Source organism: Anneissia japonica, unplaced genomic scaffold (assembly GCF_011630105.1).
Source record: "Anneissia japonica isolate Jap-2015-1 unplaced genomic scaffold, ASM1163010v1 scaffold2617_len527014_cov191, whole genome shotgun sequence".
In the NCBI taxonomy this organism is placed as follows: Eukaryota; Metazoa; Echinodermata; class Crinoidea; order Comatulida; family Comatulidae; genus Anneissia; species Anneissia japonica.
The window spans coordinates 278390-302551 of NW_022714155.1; the positions used below are offsets into that span (position 1 = coordinate 278390).

The 24162-nt window shown below is 31.4% G+C and overlaps 1 protein-coding gene across 2 annotated transcripts in view; it reads right to left on the minus strand.

Moving 5' to 3' along the window:
• The window catches only part of LOC117108883 (nucleolar protein dao-5-like), a 41930-nt gene that overhangs the window by 10242 nt on the left and 7526 nt on the right, over positions 1-24162 (minus strand). Inside the window, exons 1-4 of one of the 2 annotated variants that reach the window (XM_033251051.1) lie at positions 22944-23000; positions 12316-12373; positions 11349-11487; positions 5088-5371 (exon numbers count right to left, since the gene is read on the minus strand). In XM_033251051.1, coding sequence (XP_033106942.1) covers positions 5088-5145 — 58 coding nt within the window. In that variant the 5' untranslated portion in view covers positions 5146-5371; positions 11349-11487; positions 12316-12373; positions 22944-23000. Of the gene's footprint in view, positions 1-3071; positions 3147-5087; positions 5372-11348; positions 11488-12315; positions 12374-22943; positions 23010-24162 lie in introns of those variants that run through there. The other variant, XM_033251050.1, reaches the window with a different exon arrangement.

Genomic DNA, 24162 nt, shown 5'->3' on the forward strand with positions numbered 1-24162 from the left:
CAACAACAACATCAACAAAAACAACAATATTTAAATATTGATATTAATCAATCCTTTCCTAGCGAATAATAACAATGAAGACAACAAATACTGTATAACAATCAACAATATGTACATACAGTTTTTTATGCATTCTTTCCCAACATTATTAAAATGTCCTACACACTAGCAGCATATAAATGAAACAAAGTTCTCACAGCACAAAACTCACATTGCTAATAATCAATGCATGTCAAATACCTTTAAACTGTTCTTGTTACATAACTACTTTAAAAATCAAATTTCTATCATCACAAAAGAAGTGTATGCCCCACTTTGAATAGATTTACTGAATTTAATAGATAAAGAGGATGCTCCTAGGATGATTCAGAGACCAGGGACAGACACTCACACATGCCTGCTGCAGTTTACTAATCAAAATAAGGACATCACATGCATGGCTATAGAATCTGTAACTGAATGACACGGATGCTACAATAACGATAATTGCGTGACATACGCTGCAATTAGTAAGTCATGGCTATAAATACAATTTAACTATTAATAATTTCTTTTAAACTTGTCAAAAAAAAATAACAATTTTTTTAAAACTGATATTTTGGCTTAATCTTTCTCATTTTGTAATATGATCACAATAATACTTTAAGCCCTTTCTGCCAAAAAAATGAATATGAGTCTATTTAGCTGATATTAAAAGGTAAACAATTTTTAAATCTTTCTAACATTATCTTTTGGTGCAAAATAACTAGTGAAAATTTATTTTGATTACAGTACTTTTTTTGAGTGTTAAAAGGAAATCAGCTTATAATATTTTAGAAATTACTTAAGGGAACAAAACAGTTTTTCAAAAGAAGCAGATGAGTTAGTAATCATCGCTAACCCTAAAGTAATTCCATAAATAACTCAAAGCTGAAATAAAAGGACAATATCACTTTCATTCTTATGAATAGGAAAAATAATAGAAAAGTTTGATGGATTGTGAAGGGTGATTCACTCACTTGAATATTTTAATAATAAACATACTGTGTAGACATGCGCCCTTGCGCTCTTCGATGCACGTCTCAAAAAATGAAATATTTTTTATATCATGGTTTATACCTTTTGACATCTAGATTTTTAAACATATGCTGATCCTCTGTAAGTGACAATTTAAAAAATGCGACTTTGTTCATCATCACTACCATCCTTCTAATCACTGGGTCATGGGTTCAAATCCTAAAATACCTCTCTTCGCATGGATTGAATCCTTCCTGCACTTGTACTAAGATTCCGCAAGAATTTTTACCCACTAACTTGGAAAATAAAGACAGTCACCTCAGCAATTATTTACACCACAACACTTTTTGGGATGGGTTTGAGCTACTGTAGCATCACTACTCTATCTTTTCTGGAAGAAGTGATTCCAGTGAAAGATTTCTTCTCAGTGCTACAACAACTCTACCCCCTAAGCATTTATATTGAGAATTAGTTTATAGCTAGTTGTTTCATCCTGCAGTCATCCTGAGTCAAAGAAATAAAGATAATTTTTTAAAAATTAAGTCCTGTAATGGACTTTATTTTGACTCACTTTTTCCACTCACTTCCTTAAGTATCAGAAGGTATTCTGCAGGCATTCTGTGACTAATGATTTCCACAGTACTAGCAACTTAAATAATTATGGGAATTACTTATAAGTTTAACACTTTCTATACAGTATAGCAAAACAACCTGGGGATTATAACAGCTTACTAATATAAATATCACTATTATCAAATTTACATATCCTTAGTTATCCTATAAAGTTAATATCTATTATAGCTATAAATAAACCTGTTATTTTGTATAGGATTATAAATTAATAATTCTCTTATAACTTAATCTTATTAATCATGTAAAGGTTAAGAATATGCAAGTCAAGAATTTTATTTGTTGTTTTATAATGATAATGAAAATAACAATGATTATAACAATACAAAATAGTAGCAAAAAAAAAATAAAAATACTGTATCAATAAAATAATAATAACAACAATCACAATCTTGTTGAACGTCTGTAGACACTTGTACCCATCTGTCAACAAGACACTTGCACGTGATGTATCATTCATATTCGCAGAACTTTTAAATCGTAAAGTGCCAAATCTGAATGTACCAATACGAAACTAAGAGAGAAATCAAAACACAGGAGTCAACATGGTGACAGCCTTCTGAGGGCAGAGACAAGCGGGTGAATCACAAGCGCCGCGTAATAAAGCACGGATAAATCGCAATTTGAATCATCGTAGTTCAAAAGTGTATGGTGCAGTATAAGCCAAGTTGGTTTCACTTCTTTACATGTTGAACATTCATAATGAGTAGTCAAATATATCGGTCAAGTTTTCCCAACTCTTCCAATCCAACTAAATGCACGTACACGGCCAGTCAAACCAAGTTTGGTGCTATATTGATGGGGCCTTTAAATATTCCGTGGGGACTGCATTATGTACGATCACGACGGTCATGTTTCCCTCTCCCAGTTGTTACGAGTCATTTTTTGGCAAATTGCTGGGATTATAATAAGTTCACTGGACAAAACGACCAAATAGGTCAGCGAAAGGACAGCAACAGAGAAATCATATTTTGTATGTAAAAAAGTATAGTTAATCATCGTCAAGCTTTATTACTAACCAGTATAGTAGTAGTATGAATGAAAGTATGAATTTTACGACTGAACAAGTTAAGATACAAATGCAAATATAAAAATAAACAATAGCTGATACTGGACCTAAATGATGTGGGAGGGGTGAGTGACTCCTTGCAAATTTTTTAGGGTTATATTAACAACTCATTGAGTTTACCAGAAAGCTAACAAAAAAACAAACAAAAAATAGAGTTGGGTGTTAGTAGGATAAGCAGTAGAAATGGAAGTCTCATCCATATAGAAATTTCCAGCATCCATACTGTAGTCTTCATGAGCCCTATAAATTACCCCGAATAATTATATTATCATTGTAGCATTCAATCAATAATTATACTATATAAATCAGATATCTGCAGTAATATATAAAAACAAAACTTAAAATATCATAGCATTATATTTGATGTGAATTTTACCTTTTGTTTTGAAAATGTGTTTATTTCGTCTCTTATGGACATATCTTGATGCTGTGCGCATCAGTTCTACCGAAACTGAAGAAATGTTGTTTATTAATGTCAAATGTCTGGTTTCCAGTCAGCAGTTATTCATGCGTTAGTTTTAAAAGACTCAATTCACATGCTTTATGAAACAAAGCATCCAATGTCCATATGGAAAAATTTCATAATCAAAAAATTTCAAACATCCCAAGAAATGTTTGTCAACAGATTTCTGCCGACTCAATTCACTACCCAGTCATCCATAGAGAATTTGGATTTCAACACACTGCTAACAGTTACTAAAAACAACATGCAATTAATTTTGTAGCTTTGTTAAGCAGAATTTAGAATTGTGTTATTGAAATGTTTCCTATTGGCAATTGTTGTGGCTTACATCCTCAGTTTGTTTATAATTATAACAAATAAAAATCTAAATTGAATTGATTGAGTGAACTTCACTTCCAATAAAAATTGATGTAAATGAGTGAAGTGTGTCTAAAATATGTCCTGAGTTAATTATGCAAAACACTCACATGTCAGCACGATATTGTCCAAAAATACTTCATCATATTTTCATGACTTTAACACAAAGCTAAGTTGACAAGAAATGAGGCCTAGTTTCGATAATGTCAAAACAGCGGGATTGTTGATGTCTAAATTGTTGATTAAAATACCTAAATATAGTAAACACAAATGCATGTTATTGTATTGTTTTTCATTCTTTAACAACTCTTAACAACAATTATTTTGTGACCATGTTTTTTTTTAATGTACTATAACATTTCCTTACTGTTAAGGAAAACAGTTCTGTGTTTTACACACTACTGTATGGCGAGAAAAATACTTGACAATTTAATACCAACAGAAAAAGACTGCACTGTATATCCATGTGTTTTCCTCATTTGGTTAAGTTTTTCATAGTTGACTAGTATGTGAACTACTAACTTACTAGTAAAAACATAAAGTAATGTCATTTACTTCTTTTGTTAAAACTACAGTACAAACATGTTAACATGATCGTCATCATCATCCACCTCATTTCATTATCATCATCATTCACCTCTCAACCTCAACTGCCTCATCATCATCGCTTTTAAGAATAATTTTGTTAAGCATTTTATATCTTTTAATGCTTCTGATTAATTTCTGATTGTTTTTTGTTTTAATTAGTGTATTTCATAATATGAAGGATAGGGAGCATATCTTGTTTATGCTTTCGCCCATTCTCTATTCAGGCAATACATGTTACTTTAATTCTGTATGCTTTTGCTAAATAAAATATTATTATTATTATCTGCATCATCATGACCAACATCATCTACCTCATCAGCATCATCACAATTCACCTCATCCTCAACTTCATCATCCATCTCATACTCAACATCATCATAATCGTTATTCTTCCCACAATTATTCATACTTTTATATCTGCAAACTACATCCATTCACAGAATGAAAAACATGTCATATCAACATTACACCACATTTACACAGGTATCTTTTAAAAAAACAAACCATAATTTAAATACCATATGTTACTTCCAAGATAAAACACTGAAATCCAAAGAATCATGTCCTTAAAGAGAATGACCACTGTCTTAACAAAATATACATCCACCATCTACATTCAGCCTCTTTCATTAGACTTGATCATATTATTATCTGGCCACAATATAATTATATTTAATTATAGTTACAAAAAAAGAGAACAAAGGAAAGTTTACCACTTAACACTCACAAGTTGTTTACAAAAATCTAAACAATTGAATAAATTGCTAATCAGTCTATGATCAATAAACAACATTTATGAAAAAAAATCTAAATTATATTTTTATTTATATAGTTTTAAAGTGGAAAAAGCTCCTATCACACAATCTAAAATACCCACAGAACATGTATACCAAAAATTACTAATTAAATGAATTAAATCTGTCTAAAATAGTGATAATAATACTGTAGGAAAAAAGAATAATTAAAATGATGAAGTAAGCCTACCTCTTTCAAATGATGACTGCATTGCGCAGGTTGGCCTAGCTATAGGCTGACTTAGCATAGTTCCTAAAAAAATCCGATACTGAATACAATTTGACAAGCTAGAAGTTACACGGCTTATATACCGTGATTAAAGTCACATGACTTCCTATGAATCGCTCAGGCAAATCACTACTCATCTGCTTGTTGGTGACTGCTGTCGGCAGTAGCCTGGATTGGCGTCCAGCAAGTGTTGCGTCACCAGCATCTCAGAGATTTGCGTTCCAAGGACAAAATATAGGGCAAATCTATAACAGGCAGGATAGCATTCAGTGAACACATCAAATATTCAAACCCTATTGTACCATTTAAGAATATCTCCATAAATATGTTCAGATTTAAGACAATAGAAAAATTTTTTCTTTAGAGTTCATTCAATGGTCATGTGAGTAATATTTTATGCCTTCTGATCATTTTTTTTTATGAAAATTAAATCTCAAAAATGTATTTATTATAAACATGGTGTTTAGTTCATAGTGGTATTGTGCAAAATGCACTAAAAAAATATTTATTATTTAATATCTAATAATTTTCTTCTGTTATTATATTTGAAGTAGTCAAAATAATATTGGTTAATTGTTTGCCCAATATTAAAGCAAATAATTTAATTAACCAAATATTAAACAGAAATTTAGATTTAGTAATCTGGTAATTTTTGGAACTTTTGACATTTATAAATTAAATTATATAATGTCACTCCAAAAACTGACAAAGCTATTTTATTCTACATTTTGCTTTTATTAAGGATCATTAGGAATAATACATAAAAAGAGACAAACTATATACAGTAGAAATTACCAGAAATCCTAATTACTATGCATATATTTAAATGAGGCAACTATCCAATCAGAGAATTTACATTCTATATTTGAAGATACTGTTATTTTGCTTAATTATCTACTTAATTTCTAAGCTGTATAATAATTTTCACCACATTTTTCAAAGTAATCAAATTACAAAACAAAAAAGGATGAAAATGATATAACTACTAAATTTACCTTATTAATTTTGTTTTAGGGAAAGCAATGTTGGTTGGATGTTTGGACTCACAGGCAATTCTGGGGTTCAAATTATGTTTTAAGTTGAATGAAAAACCTATTTTGTTATGATATTGAAATATATTAATATAGATTTATTCTAATTGAAACATTATTCAACATTTGTTATCAGACGTCAAGTTGATTCAATCATACAGAACATTCTCCAAGCTAGAACATGAACTTTCAAATTCAATGGGAACAAATTTAGGAATCGAGTTAAGTTTAAGGCCATGTTAAAAAAAAACACTCCTGACAAAAGGCCAGAAGTGAAAAACAAAATCTGTATGACGCTACTTTTAACATCACACTATCACAATAAGGAAAGTATTGTCTTGTTCTAATTTTCAATTGAAATATAACTTCCAAATAATTTAAATGTAATTTTTTTTTTTTTTTTGGTTAACATACATTTTGATACTTTACTTAATTTGTAGCTATGGTTTTGTTCGCATTAATAATGACTTGAAATACAGAAACCAAATAAAATTAATAAAATTGATCTACTGTAATTATATAATTGGTAACCCAACACAAAAATATATTTAGGTTTGATATTATTATGTATCTAGTTGGTATTTTTGTGCGTGCTGGTTGGCACGTACAACAGGGTGGGTTTGTTAAATTTGTGTGAATCATTGTATGTATTATATTATGGGGTCTCAGCCAGGAAAAACAAATTCATGAACTTATATATATTTCCAAAGCTAAGCGGCATCATGCGCATAAATGCATATATAAGTTATTTCCCAATAACTTATGCGGCAGTTTGAAGTTTTATTACTTTTATGGTAAGGCGGGATGTATACATATACTGTATGTACACAATAGTCATTAAGAACTAGTGCTGTTCAAATATGCATGTGTAAGGGAGTGTGAAATATAGCTGCTTCTTCTAATCAGATTTGAATTCCCAAAAAAGCCCAGGTGGTGGCCTAGTTGATTGACTGCAAAATGTCCTGAGATGAACTCCTGGAGGGGAAACTTTATTTTTAACACTCACATTATACTTTACTATTTATGAGTGTCAAGTGATTACCATATGACAAAGTAACACGTCGGTGACTACTTACAAACATGTAATACAAACTAAAGTAATTATTAGTACAAAAAAAGTCTACATATTTTTAACTACACATAATGTGAAATGCCTTTAACCTTTTTTTTTTTATTAAATTAATGTCACAAATAATGTCACAGCCTTGAACATTGTGACCATTCAACTTGAAAAAACTTAATTGTATTGACTCCTGCACTGCAGTAAAGTTGTCCAAATTGTCACATCAATTTCACCAAAAATTTAACATTAAAATTAAGTATGTGACTCATGAATATACTAAAATTTTAGCCAAAATGTACAAGTGACTTGGCTGCAGTGAAAGTATTAATCTTTGCATGACCTAAATAAACGCATTTCGCTTTTATTTATTTATCAGTGACTGGCATTGGTTTCAATTTACCACAGTCCTTTGTAGATAACTTTGAACAATTATTCGATGACCGAACAAAATACCGAATTTATTGTAAATCCTGTGAATTAGTTATTATATACATTAAATAATGAGAAGCACTAACAATCCAAGTATTAAATTTGTTTACAATTTCATCACAAAATTATTATTATATTAGTAGTATATCTTATTGTAATCATTATATTATCATATCACTAGAATTGTACTTCTATCATTAGCATTATTATTCACTTAAATCTTATTCCTTTTTATGATTATACAAAAATTTCATAATTAATATCAAATTTTGGTTATTAAAAGGATGAATGTCAAACATAACAAAGCAGCAATGGCTAATTAACAGCTCATTTACATAAACTTGATAAATCCACTATTATAGTGAGTCATTACTGTATTATAAGGAATATGATTATCAATTTCACAACTGGAAACCTAGAAAATAGAGGGCAGCAAATAGACACATGCTTTTGTGAATCAATCTCCTCCTGATCATAGCTATGTGTGGATATCTAGGAATCTTGAAATGGGCTTTAGGGTGGTGGGTGGGGGAAAAGGCGGCTGATATGGGGTGAAAAGTTGAAGTGGCGAACACGATGATTGAGTAAGTGGGCGCTCACAAAGTAAGGTGATATGACATGATTTTTATCTAATTGAGTGTTATTTTTTTGCTTCAAACTTTTTCAATGGAGGAGAGACAACATTTTCTTTTTTTGAGGGGGGGGGAGAGAGGGGTGGAGGTATCATATTCCCCTTGCACCTTCTCCTAGATACACTCAAAGATTTTGGTGATATTAGCATAAATTATATATTCATATTAGGGTTTCTATATGTTAGTTGAATTAGATTTAAAGCTACTAACCAAATAATATGATGTATGTCAATGCCAATGGTATTCCTGCATTACTACGGTATGTTTTGAAAATAATTTTTTTTTAAACTGTGAATAGACATGGCATATTACTTTGTGTAACTAGTACTATCAAAAGTTGTGTTTATATTGAAACTGTTTAAGAGACAGCTGTATTAGAACTAGTTTCTGTTGTATTATTAAATTTATATTTATAAGTATGAAGTGTTTATAGAGCCAACGTTATAATCTAATGGCTATTCTATTCTATACTCTTTCTGAAGTGCCGATCAGAAAATGTTATGGTTGTATATAAACTGGCTTATACAAAACAGATTCTGAAGTGCTGCCTCTAGATCCTAGCAAAGGCTTATTTACCAGTGTTTATAATGTATACACTAAAATATAATTGTTACAAAGCTAATAAAAACGCTAACTGTGGAGCTCCTTCGCTCTAATGCAAGTCAATTTGTTTTTATCTCATTGGGCAAACCAGCTCACCACACTGCTAACTACTATAATACCATAGCGATCCAGTACTGTGTGTTTGTCATCAGTAATGTAATAACTTTCACTTTTGTTCTACTTGCTTGCGAGAATGCTTTGAACGTGCTGGTGCAGTTCCAGTCGGACTCCTTGCCGCCTTATCATCAAAGGAATTAAACTCCAATTTTGTTAAACGTAAAGTCTATTTATATATTAGATCTTTTGAAACCGACTTCTATGAAAATAGCATTCATAGAATCTTTTTAACCACTGCATCAGGCATAGGAAATTTAAAAGCGACGTGCGATGTACATGGCGCCGCTTGACTCACAGCTTTCAAACCACACAATAATGGCCCTGTCATGTTCCATTTTAATAAATTTTCACTTTGTATATATTGTAACAAATTTTAGTCTGTCATGGAGCAAATTAGTAATCTATTAATAGACCAAGAGCTGAACTATTTTCTTTGTTAGTGAGAAATGTGATGCTGGAAATTTCTAAGTTATTACAAATGTTGAGCAGCATTGAAAAAATTGGAATTGTATCTACTCTGTGAACAGTAATTGTTTATAAGAAAATAAATAAAAAAAACTTATTTTTGTTATCTTAAGTTATCTTAAGTTATCTTTCCGTTTTAAGTCAAAACATACAAAATGCTAATGTTATGGTCATGTATCCTGTAGTCAACCTGTTCTAGGAATCTATGTAAATAGTGATATTATTTATTTTACTTCTAGGCACAAGGCCAAGGATATGCAAACAGCAAACTATTGTGTTGTACAGTAGTTAGATTGTAAATTGTGAAGCTCTGGCCTCACTATCAAATTTCCTGACAAAAAAAAACTGTTGTATGCCCATATATAGTCATGATGTGCCTATATATGGTCATGATGTGATGTCATCATGACCATATTTGGGCATGTTGCATATGCTTTTGTTTAGTCAGGCATCTTAACCATCAAGCTACAAATCAATAATTAAAAAGTTACACAGCACTATACAAACTTGATTGACACTAATCATGGAGGTGTAAAATAATGCACTAACCAACTAAATTTACAATGCTTGTACACATGTGCAGACCAAGTGGTCCACTGATTATATTTAAATAATATAAGATCATGCACTCCAAAAAGACTAAGAGAAGCCATCGTCATTCAATATTTCGTTCTTTATTTGAACATCATCAGGAATGAAGATAATTTTGTCCATAAGCAACATATACCAGAAATGAGATAACTAACCAATCAAAATATAACATAACTAACCAATTAAAAGCTTCTTTAAATAATAATTTAGACCAGTGTCTAGAAGTCAATAACTTTGGTATTATTGAATATTAAAGAATGATAGTTAGCACCCTGAACATTATCATAATCACCATCAATAGAGTATGCATGGTTAAGATACGTTGGAAACCATCACATGAATTTAAGTGATCAAAACACTATTAGGTCATGTTGAATGTTCTTTTATTCTAATTGTTAGACATCACTATTAGATTTCTGTCTCCATGTGTTACAGAGGATATGCCTTTTTGAAAATATATCCAGTGGCAGATCCAGGAATTTGAAATAGATGGGCCCAGGTAGGGACTTTCACAAATGGAGGGTGTAAACCACAGGTGGGGAAAGTGTGGTCCGCGGGCTGCATACGGCCCAACAGCGATTTCTTTTTTTGCAGCCCGCGAATATGAATTAAAAACCCTATGTGTGCAGTCCACCAAGCGCCGTTGGCTAGAAAACACCTTGTTTTTCACGCCCTGTTTGTGATTTCAGCTTGGATGTTTCAATATTCTTTTTAAATTCAGATCCTGCTTTTACTTTCCAATTATATTCTTATTCTACCTAATAAATGGAAAATAATTAAATTCCTATTTTTTATAAACTAATTTGTCAGAATAATTTGTTATTTTTTATTCCACAGCCATACCGTATTTTAATTAAATTGATAACTGTGCAATTGTATATAATACTATTAATATTATTATTTATTTTTTTGGAAACATCAGTGTAAAATAATAATCATGCCTATTGATAATAATTCTAAATTTCATTTCATTCCTTAAGATCTGTCTACACTATCTACATATATGGGCATGACAGTTTCATGACTTCATACCATGGTATGATGTCATGGTATGATTTCATGACATCACACCATGGCCATATATAGGTACATCATGACTATATATGGGCATACAACCATTTTGGACAAAGAAAATTTGATAGTATGGACAGAACTTTGGTTTGTCTCAAATATATCTGATCAAACAACTGTATGTTGAGGTCAGGCAATGCTCAACCTACAGCAGACATGGCAGATACAAATATCAACAGCATGTCTAACCTAAATATCATGCCAAAGAATCAAAACTTACTTTATGACAACATTACATTGTGCACAATCTCAAAAATGCATGCACCATTCAATAGTTTAGCAGTTAGGTGAAGCTTGCTCAGACCAACTCCAATCATTCCTTCCATTCCAGTCTGTCAAGCAACACTGACTTTAGTTAACTACATGCAAACATAACAAAAAACAATCAAACAAAAGTTATAATTTACAAAATGCATTAACATTTTTAAATATCTTAATTGTTTAAAATATAATTATCAACTTCCTGGTATATACTGTGTGTAGCTTATAGGCAATTTAATTAAAATCCAAGGCTAATAAGAGAGTGGGCGTTTTTTAATCTGAAACATTTGCTAGCGTCTATTAAGAATATACATTTTGCCTTATAATTCAACAGGAAATCATTTGAAGCTTTATGGTAATGTGATAGGACTATTTCTCAAGCAATTAGGAATTAAATTTACATTGGAATTTGTTGTATATATTTTTTTTTCAGGTTAAAAGTTTCAAGAACACCAAGTTCCACCTCTTTCCCCCATATTGCTCTGAATGAAAAACTTCTTCTGAGTAGCCAATTATTGTAGAAGAATTAAATTAATTTTTAATCAATTTCTTTAAATTAATGACTGATTTAGTTTATGCAGTATCTAGTTGGATTAAAATGTTTTAGAAATTTTAAAAAACAGTTATAAACTGCCCAGCAAACACAAAACATTCTTCTAACGTTTGCGAACATTGTGGTTAGGTTTGTCACAAAATGACGTTAACCCAAATGTTGCAGGAACATTTAAACTTTGACATAAAATTAGGTTCTAAGTATGAATTATAGTTCTACAAAATAATGTTTTCAACACCAAACTTTAACGTTATTATAACATTCTTATAATGTAATATTTTCAGCTGGTTATTTCAATTTATTTATGGCTGACTATATTTGCTCTAATATACATAGCTAAATGGTATTAGGAATATCACGTAAGTGTTCCTACCTGGTTTGTTTGAAACAGGCGTGAGCAGCATCATGATTTTAAATTTCTCCCTGGCAAACTGTAAGCAAAAAAATATATTTCTCAACAAGAGAATGGTTGACACACGTTGAGCTTATTTCAATTGGTTATTGTTGTAATTGGAATTAGTTGAAATAAAATATATCTATAATGATTCAACAATAACCAATTGAAATTACGAGCATTGGAATAGCACCAAATATTTTTGACGCTAAGCTAATAAGTTCTGTGAATACTTTCTTGCATTATATATTCTGAATTAAATCCACTTTCTCGTTTTTATACATCATGGTTATAGATCAGTCGATGATAACTTGGCACAGTCTTTATCAGATATGCATACTCTGCCAAATATATTTAAAAAAAAGTTGTGAAGAAAAAAAAATTTAAAATTATACAATTTTTGAAAGATAGCAGTTGGAGTGAAGCTGTAGCTTGGTGATCAGATGCTGGCCTTCCAACAAGGGGTCAACAGGAATGATAAAAAATACTTCCTAAACCTCAATTTATTCCATCATGTGGCACTCATGTCGCTCTAATTTTTTTAATTGTGACAACATTGATGCCATGGGCCAAACTGACTTGATGTTTGTAGTTAATTTCAATAACAAAAGGTGTTTTGACTAAAAGCAATTACCAGGGCTAGCGGAATGTTTTTCAAGGGGGGGGGGGGGTGGTGGTTCCAACACTTTCTTTTCTTGCATTTCTTCCGATCATACAAAAATTTGCATAGACATTATATATTTTCTACCAAAAAAGTGGGGGGGGGGGACATGATTACTGTAGTACACAGCATTCATTTTCCATATACTAATCAGCCTGGTCTTTGGAATATGACTATACTTCTGCTGCTATTCAAGCAATAAAGACATGCTGTATACATGGCTAATTTTCCAGGACATTATACAGCTAAAGAAAAATTTACACATATTGGTTTATCCATTAAAGAATGTTAATTTAATATCCTTTTATTGCTCCATGATTGTAGTAATATACGGCATTACATTAATGTAGAACAGAAAAAATAAAAGTTCTTCTCAGTGTAATTTAACATAAAAAGCAATAAACAGAATGCCCATTTAGGCAAGACTGGGATAATCACCCACTGTCTGGGTTCATAAGCTTGGGCGACACTTATACAAACGATAAAACTCTATATATGTAAAGCATTTCCCCTTAAATCTGTAGGAAATTCCCCAAATTCTACAGCTTCCTTTCAAATTTAGACATCCACAAATTCTTTCCTAGGTTCCTTAATGCAATTAGTCTCAAAAATCAACTAATGAGACAAAAACAAAAGGGCAACTGTTTGCAATGGGACTACCTTACAATTAAAGTTAATACTTAAATACATAAATAGAATGCAAAGAAGTATAGTACTGTATGTACAGTATTTGCATCATACATATTAATTACACATGTATCTTATCTGTTCTGCTAAAGACAAACGAATTTTATATTGTATTAAGGTATAAAATAAAACCTATTTCAATATAAAAAAATTAATTAATTTAATTAAGTTTAAATAAATGAAACAAAAAGATAATTGATGAATTTGATTATTAAAATTAATTTAATTAGATATATCTATAAATGCATAACTAATAGCTCTACAGCACGATGAGTTATAGAGATAATTAAGTTTGATGGAACAAACGTTTTTACTAAAGGACAAAACCTTTAAAAAATGAAATTTAACTATTTCTTGATAAATCTTCTATAGTTAGTCTATTATTCGCAGATAGATGCAAGTATGCTCTCGAGTATAGGCTCGGTGGATTTTATATAAACTTGAATTGTTAAGAACAAAGGAGTATGTACATTCTATTCAATGTAACATTTATTCACTTCCATCATGCTCGAACAAATTCTCTGAAATATTCTGTGTTTTATTTGTTTCCACGGGCTTGGGAGGAATTACCTGTAGAAACTAGGGATTTATTGGTTTTGAATCTTAAAGCATTTTTAAACGATCTTAAATTATATTTCCAATAAGTTTTACAATTTCTATATATATATATATTTATTGTTAAGGCAAATTTTACAGATTTTAGTATTATTTCAATAGTTCATTTTATTATTTAAGTGTAATCAGAATAGTGCATTAGGAGACCTACATGATAGTGATTTGGTTCTCTTTTAGGAATCCTGTCTCGGATTGTTTCAGATATTTTATACTTTTACTATGTTGTATTGTAACCGGTTTTTGTTTTTTATGTATTTTACTGAGACAAAATAAATGAAATGAAATGAATGAAATTCCTTTATACATGCATATAATAGAAAATGGATTATAAAAAATAAGATATGTAAAAAAGGAAGAAGGCAAAAGATCCCAAAAGATAAGGAACAAATCTTGTGTTTGGACAGCCTGAAATAAAAACAAAGAAACAAAAGAAAAAATAAAGTGACAGAACAGGACGAAACAAGACACAAATCAACAGAAACCAGTGAGAAAAAACAATGTAACAATGTAATACGGATTCAGGCCAACTACCCAGGTAGCAAAGCAAATTGGAGGGATTTCAGCAACAAGAATTGGTTATAAAAGGATTCATTATAATTAATAACTTATCCTACAACAATTGTCCTAGAAATATTCAATATCTTGTTGAATTAACTATAAAATTGGAGCTAAAAATAATGTTGATATATAAAACATTACATAATTATGTAATGCTCATCCTATGCTTTTTGACCACTGAATATCTTTAAAATGGCCCCTGAACATCAGCTGACCCTATGTGCTTAGAAAGGTCAACGTAATTAGGCCTTCTGGGTACTTTTAAAGCGAAAATCAAACCACGCCAGAGGTGCACTTTTTGCACAGAAGCTCATCTACATACTATAGCATATAATGCACTACCATGTTGTATTACTCAATACTGTACTTATTAGTCTTTTACTGTAACTCATGCCCTTGCCTGGTTTTAAAATAAATAAATTAAACATTAATAACTTTATAACAGAATAATAGTTTGATAAGCTTTTATTATTGATATGCAACTCACCTTGCCGGAGAAAGAGCTAAACAAAACTTGCTTCAAAACCAACAATGAAACCCAAGTCAGTAATATTAAAGTCAGTAGTCAGATGACTAATAATTCCGCAAAAAACAGACAGCAGAGTTTTCTTTCAATAAATGTATATTCAAATGTAAAAGGGGAATAGTTGAACAGATATAGAAGTAGAAGATGATGATTTTGCAGTTTCTTACTTAACTTCAGCCTGTCTGGGTACACTTAAGTAGCTAAGTCAAATGACAAGAAAACCTCAATATAAAATTTGCATGTTGTCCATTATCTATGTACCAGTCACACAAGACCTCAGCTTAACCAACGTTTCACATCAGAAATATTCACCATTCGTTAAAGTCCAACAAAAGCCAGAGCTGTCAAATCTATGTTCAAATGTGTTTCTTATTCATACATAAAAATAATAGTACATGTAAGTAACAAAGATATAGATGGATGTTGAATTGAGGTTAATTAGTTGTTACTTATTCATGGAAATTAATGTATTCATATTTTGTTCTAATTTATTGAAAAAAAGTGTATTCCGAGAATATTACGGCACGGTCTGATTCATAAGGGAATGAATGTATGGCCAGTGATAAGAGGAATTTAATGACTTGGTTTGCAGGAAAGTTTTTTTTCAAATATACAGTAACATTTTTAGTTTATATCCTACAAGGAAAAAACTGACTTCATAGGCAGTTTAATATTGTATAACATTTTGCATAAGAAAGCTCAAATATACATTGTGTGCAGTAAAATCAGAAAAAAAAAACTTTAAATTACTCATTAAAAAATGATTCAAATAAAAATATAACTTAATATACTTTGGAGTTATCAATACATCTTTGGTCTTTTTGTAAATGTCTAGATTTTATTTTTTTCCCCCAACTCCATTACCTAAATGACTAACAATGAATTTATCAGGTCACTGATTGACACTCCATGTTTAGTCTAAGCGAATAATTAAGTAATTAAGAACCAGACAAAGATTGAAAATACAGACTAAGTGACCAAGAGTTGTTGTGGACCAAGTCTGGCTATACACATTAAAATAATACCACAAAGCAAGAAATCTAGCAATACATTATAAAAGTAGGTAAGGTAAAAGGAAGGCAAGTAACCCATAATTTGTGCTGAATTAAATACAGACACGGTCAGTGATATCATAGCTGCTAAAAAGTAATAACATCCTTCCAAAACAACACTCTGAAGTGAACCAGAGAATCAGGTGAATCCCCTTCCTCTTCTGAAAAAAAAAATGCAATGGGTTCTTTAAAGTTCACACGCGACAGATTTTTAAACAGGCTCAGTTATAGCATTGGAGGTTGCAGCACCCCTTCCTTACCAATCAACTCACACTAAATGTATTATGAATGTGTGTAACATATGCTGAGAACCCTGTGACAAATGTTACTTCCCATGAATAATATAATAAAAGACATTTATAATAGAATTTAGCCAAAGGATGCAAGGCACTCACAAAGATCCTTGGTCACTGGATTCAGAGAATCATGTACACTGTACAACCCTCTCCATTCCCTTGGGGAGTGTTTTAGCCATGGAATAATAAGGACCTATGCAAGCAATAGAAATTTAGTACAAAAACCTGAGAATGTTACACTTTTATAGCACATAATGAAAAAGTATCTATGTACTTAACGTCAAACAATAAATAAATGAATAAATGGCAGAACAAAATGCAGAATATAAAATATATAGCATTTAAATTTTATCTATTTACATATTTCTTTAGTAATGACTTCTAGGTAATGCCATGGGCAGATCTAGTAAGTGGAACATGCCCCTCCCCCTACTAAGTCACTATATTTTTAAAATACAGTGCAAATCAATGTTATGTGCTACTAAATTATTTATTCTGAAACTGCTGCCCCCACCCCTATTTGAAAAATTCTGGATCCACCCCTGAATGCTGCATAAATTCTATTAAATTCTCCAACATGCCAAGAGTTGTTCATAATTTACAGACAAGTGCCCAGCCTTAGCATATCAGCTTTGAAAGATCAAAATAGTACTTAGTAATATGGATATCTTAACAGGATCTCCATAATGTGTCTAGACATATAAAACAATACATTCTCATTATCTCCACTTCAGCAGCCTCCCGGGGTGGAAATCAACTCAGGAGAAAACGATTTTATTATGAGACTTATCAGATTCGAATGGCTTTGAATCAAAGTTTGATACAATTCACTCAGCACTGTATCACTGCGTAAAACATAACACATTTCTAACAACAAATCAAATTGGAACATACAAAGAAATCAGAGCTACTGAATGCACTTTGCTCCAATTAACATACATATTGATGAGAAGCTTTTCGATTTTCATTTAGCCTTCAGTGACGTCACATTATGAAAGAATGGGTATTCTAATAGTTATTTTGCCGTCACATTATGAAAGAATGGGTATTCTAAGTATTCTAATAGTTTTTTTGCATGAATAAATCAGTTCATTTTGCACTTAAACCTTCCTAGGTACACACTTATACTCTGGATGGAGAGAGACAATGTTGAAAAAAGTGACTTATGCAAGGACATAATCGACTTGCATAGAGAGGCTTTTGGACCATCAACTTTAAGGATAAGAGTCTGAAATACAATCGTATGTGTCAACCACATTCTCAAAACTGCACCTTTAGTGATGCTAAATCACTCTGAACTTAACAATGGCCTGCTTCAGTGACCATTTAAGTATTTTAACATGGGAACTGCCTCACATATAGCACCCTGAAATACTACTAGTACTGTAACAGATTTTAACATGACTCTTTCAATAAATGCTACACAGTGCAAAACAGTATGGACAGAATTATATAAGTGAAGACATATGAACAAAATTAGCAATGGGTACAACTTTCCACTAACAATATCCTACAGCTTCATGCATGATTCTATTTTTAGAACTGAAACAAGGTTTTATTGGTTAGAAGTAATAAAAATCTTGTTATTAAATCTTCTGCAGGAATAACTTTGGAAATAACAACCATCACCCATCATATTATTAAAGCTACAGTGGCGGACCAAGGAATTCAAAATAGAAAGGGACCAGAGAAGGACTTCCACAGATGAGGGTCTGCAGTATACCACCTTAGCACCACCGTGGTTGGGGCTGAGGTAAGAAAATATATGATTATGGCACCTCTAGATGGACGAAAATGGCACTTTCAGACTTAAATTTGACTATAATTTTCTTTTTGTCTCCATTTTCTAAAATTAATTTTTTTTAATTTAGGGGAAAGGGGAATCCCGGGACAGCTGGGACCCCCTTGAATTTGCCACTGCACTATTTAATGACGAGATATAAATATTCAAATTATTATTATTATATTCTACAGTGCCTCAGTAGCTGATGAACCATATACTTTGAAACTATTGTAATTGCACCTTTGAAAATTATTGAAAATGTTAACTCTTTCGATGATTTATTACTTACCTAAAATTAGGTTTGATACTTTTAACTAAAAAGATAATGGCAAATGAAGGGCTTAGGAAATGTGTCAAAATATAAATAACGTGTGAAAGTAAGCCACAATTTTATCAAATTAAAATTCAAAATCAAAAGAATTACATAACTATTCCTTTCCAAATGCCTGTCGTGTTTTTTTAGCTGCACGTCATTTGACGAAGGATGACCTTTCAAATCTTGATAAATAATAAATTAGTAAAAAAAATTCTGGTAAAATATGTGGTTTTGTCTATAATTTCTTTTCCCGTGTAAGGCCATGTTACTTCCATAACTCATTTACATCAAGGTGTGTTTCCAGCGTGGGAATAACCAATAGGAAGTCGATATCTGTATTTGTTATCAATGAATTAGAGGGGGGAACGTGATGAATTTTTCCGCTATAAGTTTAATGACATTTAATAAACGGGAAAGCAAACGTCTGAAATAGTTTCTTTATTTTTTGATATATAAGTTTATTTAAGTCTGCATTAGGGGAAAAAGCATCCTGTCTCAAAGGCATCATTCTGAAAATAGACCAATCAAAATGAGAAGGAAGTGTCTGCTATATTTTCTCTTTATTTTCAGATATTCAAATCTCTAACAAAATTCTGAAAAGAGACAGATAGGAAGGAAAGTGTCTGACAAATATTTTTACAAATTATGACTTCAAAAATGGATAACTTTATTTATTTTCTTCTATAAGAAATGTCTTTCTACTTACTACATGTTATCTGTTTCATAAAAGCCATACAATATATCTGAGTATATAGATCCACATTAGCAAGAACTATCTTATGTTTGAATCAAAAACATCATAAAGTCGATTTGTAATTTGATGGTTAGGGTACTTGCCTTCAAATCCCTGACGTGATTTTAAAGTTTATTATTGGAAAGAGTGATAATATAGTTATTTAAGATATCATAAGAGATTTAATTAAGAAAAATAACATAACATAGCATATATCCTGTAACATGCATGTCATTAATTATTGTTGGTGCCTAATTTATTTTTTTTTATTAATTTCATTTAAAAAATAACTTTAGTATTGGAATGTATTAGTCATTATCGGTCTATTGAAATTCAGTATGAACATGAAAAATGGTATTATGGGGCTGTCAAAAACTTGTTTGGATGACACTTTTGATGAAAAATCTATTCCCAGCTGATTAAATACCTAATCCCAATATTCACCCTTGAGACAGAAATGACACAATAAGAGGGAAAATAGCATATCTCTCTCGTTTGTGAGGACTAACACTGGTCCAATTAAAAATACAGCGACTGACACCATGTCGCACTATCGAGTCACATACGCGCCAATGACTACATAGTATAATGTACAGTACAAGTCATTGCATGGTACAAGGCAACGAGGCTTTGATTAACAAGCAGTTCCACATCCTAATAATTGACTAATTAATGACATGCCAACGTCCTTTGTAGCAGCTAATTTGCATAGTTGTGACCAATGGGACATTAACAAGGTGTTGAAAGCAATGTCTTTATTTTGGTTTAGGAACTTCTTTTTACTTTGTTGGTAGAATTCCAAAGCAATATTTAATCATAAAAACAAGTATTTATTTATTTATTTATTCTTTCTTTTGACTGGATACATTTTCAATACAAAAGTACTGGTCTCCCAAATGGTCCACTTATTTTTAACATGTTAAGAATAGAAACTTAATCAAAATTAACATAATCAAAAAATAATAATTTTAAATAATAAAAACAAAGAACAAAAGGCATATACAAACATGAAATATAACAGGAAAGAACAAAAACAAGGATAATTTAAATATGATAAAATTCAAAATTAAGATATAATTATGTCAAATTACACTGATAGAAAGCTACAAGTCAAAAAATGCTTGTTTATAGAATACTACTAAATTTCAATAAAGAAAAGATTGCCATATATTTGGGTAGAAAAATTAATAATAATAATAATAATAATAATAATAATAATAATAATAATAATATGTATGCGCTAAGTCGGATTTAAGGGGAATATCTTTTGTGTTATTTTCCCCTAACGCCGATGTTTAATTGTTCTCTAATTTATCCATTGTCAAAGTTATTATTATTATTATTATTATGTTACTAATAATAATAATAATAATAATAATAATTTTAAAAATTATATTTTTCAAAGCTATAAACAAAACAGTTAACCATATATTAGGAAGAGAAGATTTCTCTCTTGTGTTAATTTTATCATTGATCAAAATATACCCACCAACACCCCTATGGTGGCTATGTGGTCACGGACCACGGTGATACGCAATTCAGCACAATGACGCTGCGAGTTATGGGTTCTTCTTCCTCTACCTTTTCCTTTATACATGTATATGTCCACATTGTCCTCCTCACTCCCAAGAAGGATCCTATGCCACTTCTACATGTATTGCCCATTCTCTAACCAAGGTTTCAGTACACTACATACTGTACACCATGCCAGATTCCAACACCCTCTCCCCTATCTCTTGATTCCACCTTGCAACTCTGTTTCAAAATATTTCTTGAAGTTTGCATGGCGAGTATCAATAACAAAATCATAAAACTTTCTCTGTTTTACCTCTAACTTACACTGCAACAATCATTCAATATTATAATCATTTTGTTAACTTGTCAATATCGAGAGCAGCTTAGCTCAGTCAGCTAATCTGGTGGTAGCCGCTGTGTGTGCGCTGAACCGTGGAGATCTCTAGGTCCCCGGTTTAAATCCCATCGCTGCCTCTCCTTGTGTTTCAGCTAGAGGGCTGAAATACAAGTTACAATAGCGCACCGTCTTTTGGATGAGACGTTTAAGCTGTTGGTCCCGTGTGCATTATAGCCCATGTGCAGGTTAAAGAACGCAGTACACTCTTCGGAAAAGAGTAGGGAATTGTCTCATGGTGTACTGCCCAATCACCACCAGAAGGACCCCACTGGAAATAAGTCGTGTTCTAGACCTTCGTGGGCTATCCTTGATGTTTACACCGAATAAATCCAATCCAATCCAATCCAATTCTGTGATTGTAAAGTTTTGTATAAATATAGGTCTAGTTGCATAGTTAAGATATTAATTTTATCAATAAACTGTATTTTGAAACTACTGTAGAGTTAAACAGTGGAAAGTCCAATCTGACACATGAATTTCAATTTAGTCATATGAATTTACATTTTTTTAAATTGTGATGGAATCTAAATGGCCTTCACTAACCAGTATTCTATGACGCTTTGACATATCTCCACCTATATCCTATATACAGTAGTATCCCCTTCCTCTCACCAAGGTCCGACTATGCTACTGTATACCACATCTCCACCTTCCCCTTCCTCTCCTAACCACTTGTTATTCAAAGTTGCTCATCATTAACTGACTCACAATATTTCCTTCAACATGCTTCCTAAAGCAAAGTGTTTTCCTTAAAGCTACTAAGAGTAAAAATATCGCACAAGGAAACATCACTTGAGTCACCAACAGAGAAGAAACTAAGAAACTCTTTAAGATGCATAATGACAATGACACTAATGAAATGATTCAACTTTGACAGAACACTCAATTCAGCTAATTGATTTGTTAGATTGGTTAATCATTGAAATGATAAAAAAAATTGATTTTTGAACAGCTAATATAATGTTAAATACTGTATTATAAAACACTTAATCAATATGTGTACAAGTATTCCTATTTAATGTAAAAATATTTCAACATAAAAGAAATAAAATAAAACATTGTGCTTGGTTCAAAAGAATTAAGAGGACTATGCATGATCGTATAATGCATTCGAAATTTGTTACGAACCAGTGCTGTTCATTAGGGATGCTAATGGCGCATTGACTAGGTTCTAGGACCTGTAGGCTGCAATGGTACAAAACCAATATCAATATAAATTGCATCAGTTGTCCCATATCCTGCCTCCTACCTCTCAATTCGGGGAGTTGTGTAATCACACTCCAATTAAAAATCTTTGCAGGCAGGGTTTGAATCTGGGCCATCAGCAAAATAATCAACAAAAATACCAATTGGACAACCGCTAAACTCATATTTGACCTTTTATTTTAAACATGGAATGTACTTAGAGTTATCTAGATTTTATAACCAACAGTATCTTTAAAGAAAAAAAGTGTGAAATGCCTCTTACCTGCCACAGACAGGAAGTCTGTACACAACTCCTCCCATTATTGCCCTTCATTTGTATTGATGATATCTACCAAAGAAACACGAAACAAAAACTCTGATCAATTGACACATGAAAATCAAAAGCACAAAAAAACATGTATCTCATATGCAATCCAGATTGGATTGTGGAAGGGACATCTTGTTACTAAGACTCAGTCAAATCATATTCTGCATGACAGTAATGTTTCGTTTCCCTCTCTCTTTGTCGGAAATTAGCTATGTTGTAATTTTCACCGACCGACAATTGTATTCTTCAACCTTGGTCTGCTTGCCCTCCATGTCGATAATGATTTGGTTACATCATGTAGCAACCTTAATCTTCCAGGTGGTTATGTTTACACCCCAGGGTCATTGGACAAAGTAACAAATTAAGCAAATGTGTATGGTCACCACCAATCCCTTGGGTGCTAAGAAACTTCTGGTACTTTCAAATATATATACCACATCGTTCTAGTCTCCGTGTTAGACAATAAATAAAGACAAAATCAATATATGAATTGTATGGCAGATAGGTATAGGTTTGTGAATTGTGATTTAGATGAACAGTGCCTGGCTTTACATTTCAAGGTAATGGGTTTGATCAATGGGATTGCCAGAATTTGTAATATTAAAACCTGCAACTGCCCCTCAATTTGTTTAATCAATGTTGGTCAATATGTACATTACAGTATTGTAAACATTATGAAAAGCAAAGGCATTTGAATTATTACAATATGTCAAGAATAAATTAATTCATATATTAATTATTAATAGTAAAAATTGTATTATCAATTTTTAAATTTATATATAATATGTACATTATAGTACTGTCAACATTATGAAAAGCATAAAGGCATTTACTATTACGATATGCCAAGAATAAATTATTCCATATATTTATTATTAATAGCAATAACTGTATTATCAATTTTTAAATTTATATATATAATATGTACATTATAGTACTGTCAACATTATGAAAAGCATAAAGGCATTTGTATTATTACGATATGCCAAGAATAAATTATTTCATATATTTATTATTAATAGCAAAGCTATCAATTTTTCAATTTAAAATAAAATTATCCATGACAAAAAGTCAAGGAACCGAATAGAAATTAGCTTTACTCATAGGTTAGCCTAGTGAACTGTGGTTCAAACAAAATTTGTTACTTATATGCTATGTAATATTTGCACCTGGG